This window comes from Octopus bimaculoides, chromosome 12 (assembly GCF_001194135.2).
Source record: "Octopus bimaculoides isolate UCB-OBI-ISO-001 chromosome 12, ASM119413v2, whole genome shotgun sequence".
In the NCBI taxonomy this organism is placed as follows: domain Eukaryota; kingdom Metazoa; phylum Mollusca; class Cephalopoda; order Octopoda; family Octopodidae; genus Octopus; species Octopus bimaculoides.
The window spans coordinates 49,991,016-49,993,205 of NC_068992.1; the positions used below are offsets into that span (position 1 = coordinate 49,991,016).

At 39.5% G+C, this 2,190-nt stretch overlaps 1 protein-coding gene across 1 annotated transcript in view; it reads right to left on the reverse strand.

Moving 5' to 3' along the window:
* The window catches only part of LOC106873719 (death-associated protein kinase 1), a 218,404-nt gene that overhangs the window by 25,683 nt on the left and 190,531 nt on the right, over window positions 1–2,190 (reverse strand). Inside the window, exons 11-12 of the mRNA XM_052972187.1 lie at window positions 1,118–1,216; window positions 188–286 (exon numbers count right to left, since the gene is read on the reverse strand). Of these exons, the coding sequence (XP_052828147.1) occupies window positions 188–286; window positions 1,118–1,216 (198 nt within the window). The remainder of the gene's footprint in view (window positions 1–187; window positions 287–1,117; window positions 1,217–2,190) is intronic.

Genomic DNA, 2,190 nt, shown 5'->3' on the forward strand with positions numbered 1-2,190 from the left:
TATATATATATATATATATATATATATATATATATATTCACTATATTCACTGTATACACTTCTGAAATAGCCAAATGAATACAAATAAATGCAACCATACTCTTTTACCTATTTTAGTCTGTTAGCTGTGGCCATGCTGGGGCACCACTGTAGCTTTTTTTTTTTCTAAAGTTTTTTTAAAGCCTACCTTGTTTTGTATGTTCAGGGGCACACCTTCTTCTTTAAGGTAATGAACCACATCTAAATGCCCATGACGAACAGCCCAAAATATTGCACTATCATTGTGCTGAAAATACAAGAAATAGAGATTTTAAGCCCGAAAGTGGATGTGGATGTGTGTGTGCGAGTGCACTTGTATACACATGTGGAAATTAATGGTAAAGAATTTGTTAAAAATATAAAAGAGTGATAAAAAAAGCTGTTAAAAGAAGAACCAATCACAGTCACAAGGGAACACATTCATTGTCACCTTGGTTACTTATGTGTATGGTGTGTGTGTGTGTGTGTGTGTGTGTGCATGCATATATGTTTGTAAAAGTGTGTGTGTGTATATTATATATATCATCATCATCATCATCATCATCGTTTAACGTCCGCTTTCCATGCTAGCATAGGTTGGATGATTTGACTGAGGACTCCAATCTGATCTGGCAGAGTTTCTACAGCTGGATGCCCTTCCTAACGCCAACCACTCTGGGAGTGTAGTGGGTGCTTTTACGTGCCACCGGCACGAAGGCCAGTCAGGCGGTACTAGCAACGGCCATGAAATATATATATATATATATTAAAGTATAGTGTTATAGATTTATTATAGGCAATCTTATTGGTCAGTTTCACACTTGATATTAGATAACAGGCCAGTTATCTAATACATGTGCTCTTCAGAGATGGTTAGGCATGGAAAAAATATTGATGATATATATGACATGATATCCAACATTTTTTACATCTGCTTTTTCCTTGCTAGCATAAGTTTAATGAGATTTGTGTGGTGAGAAAATCAATTGGGTGGCTTTTTATTTTTGTTTTTTATGTGGTTTAGGATATTGGTATGCATAGCAATGACCTTGTTACAGAAAATAAAAAAAACAAACAAAAACACACCCGTCTAGCTTACCTTGTCAAGAACATCGATATTGGCTCCTTTGGAATGGAGATATTTGATCACATCAACATGTCCTCCACTAGCAGCATTGTGAATGGCTGTCTCACCATGCTAAAACGAAAACCACAAAATATAACTGAAGACAAGAACAATGAACATTTGAATAAAACAGCCCAAAACCCAAAATATGATATGCCCTGTGAGTGAAAGTAACCTAATCATGGTAGATTCTGAACTGGAAAAATACCACAATTACACAAAATGCCATACTGTCACACTATTCAGCATTTCATAATTTCATACCAGCAAGTACCCCCAACACTGTTATGTTTTATACATACTCACTACCATAAAATAAAGCTTCCACCCATGCTGCTGCTGCACCACAGGGCAATCACACTGATGCACAACACAGCACCCACACTACTTCAGCACACTGTACCCCCACCACAACATTGCCACAGTGCACAGCATTTAACATGCTCACACTATAGAGTACCCCATGACACAACACAGCACCCTACTCGTTCACACTACACTACATTCCACAGATCTATACTAATATTACAGTATAATAATTAAGAAGGTAGTACTCAATACATAGTGTACAGTTTGTTCATATAGATGCAGGCATGACTGAATGAATGAGTGATTGGGTAAGGCAATATAAAACGAAGCAACAAGCTGCATCCATCATCATCATTTATTGTCTATCTTCCATACTGGCATGGGTTGGATGGGTTGGACAGGAACTGACCAGCTGGAATGTTTTTGTCTCTTTTGGCATGGTTTCTATAGCTGGATGCCCTTCCTAAAGAAGGGCCACAGTACAGAGAATGTTGAGTGCCTTTTATATGGCGCTAGCAGGGTGCTCTTACGTGGTGCCGGCACAAGTGCTTTTCATCTGGTGCCGGCACAAGTGCTTTTCATCTGGTGCCGGCACAAGTGCTTTTCATCTGGTGCCGGCACAAGTGCTTTTCATCTGGTGCCGGCGCAAGTGCTTTTCATCTGGTGCCGGCGCAAGTGCTTTTCATCTGGTGCCGGCGCAAGTGCTTTTCATCTGGTGCCGGCGCAAGTGCTTTTCA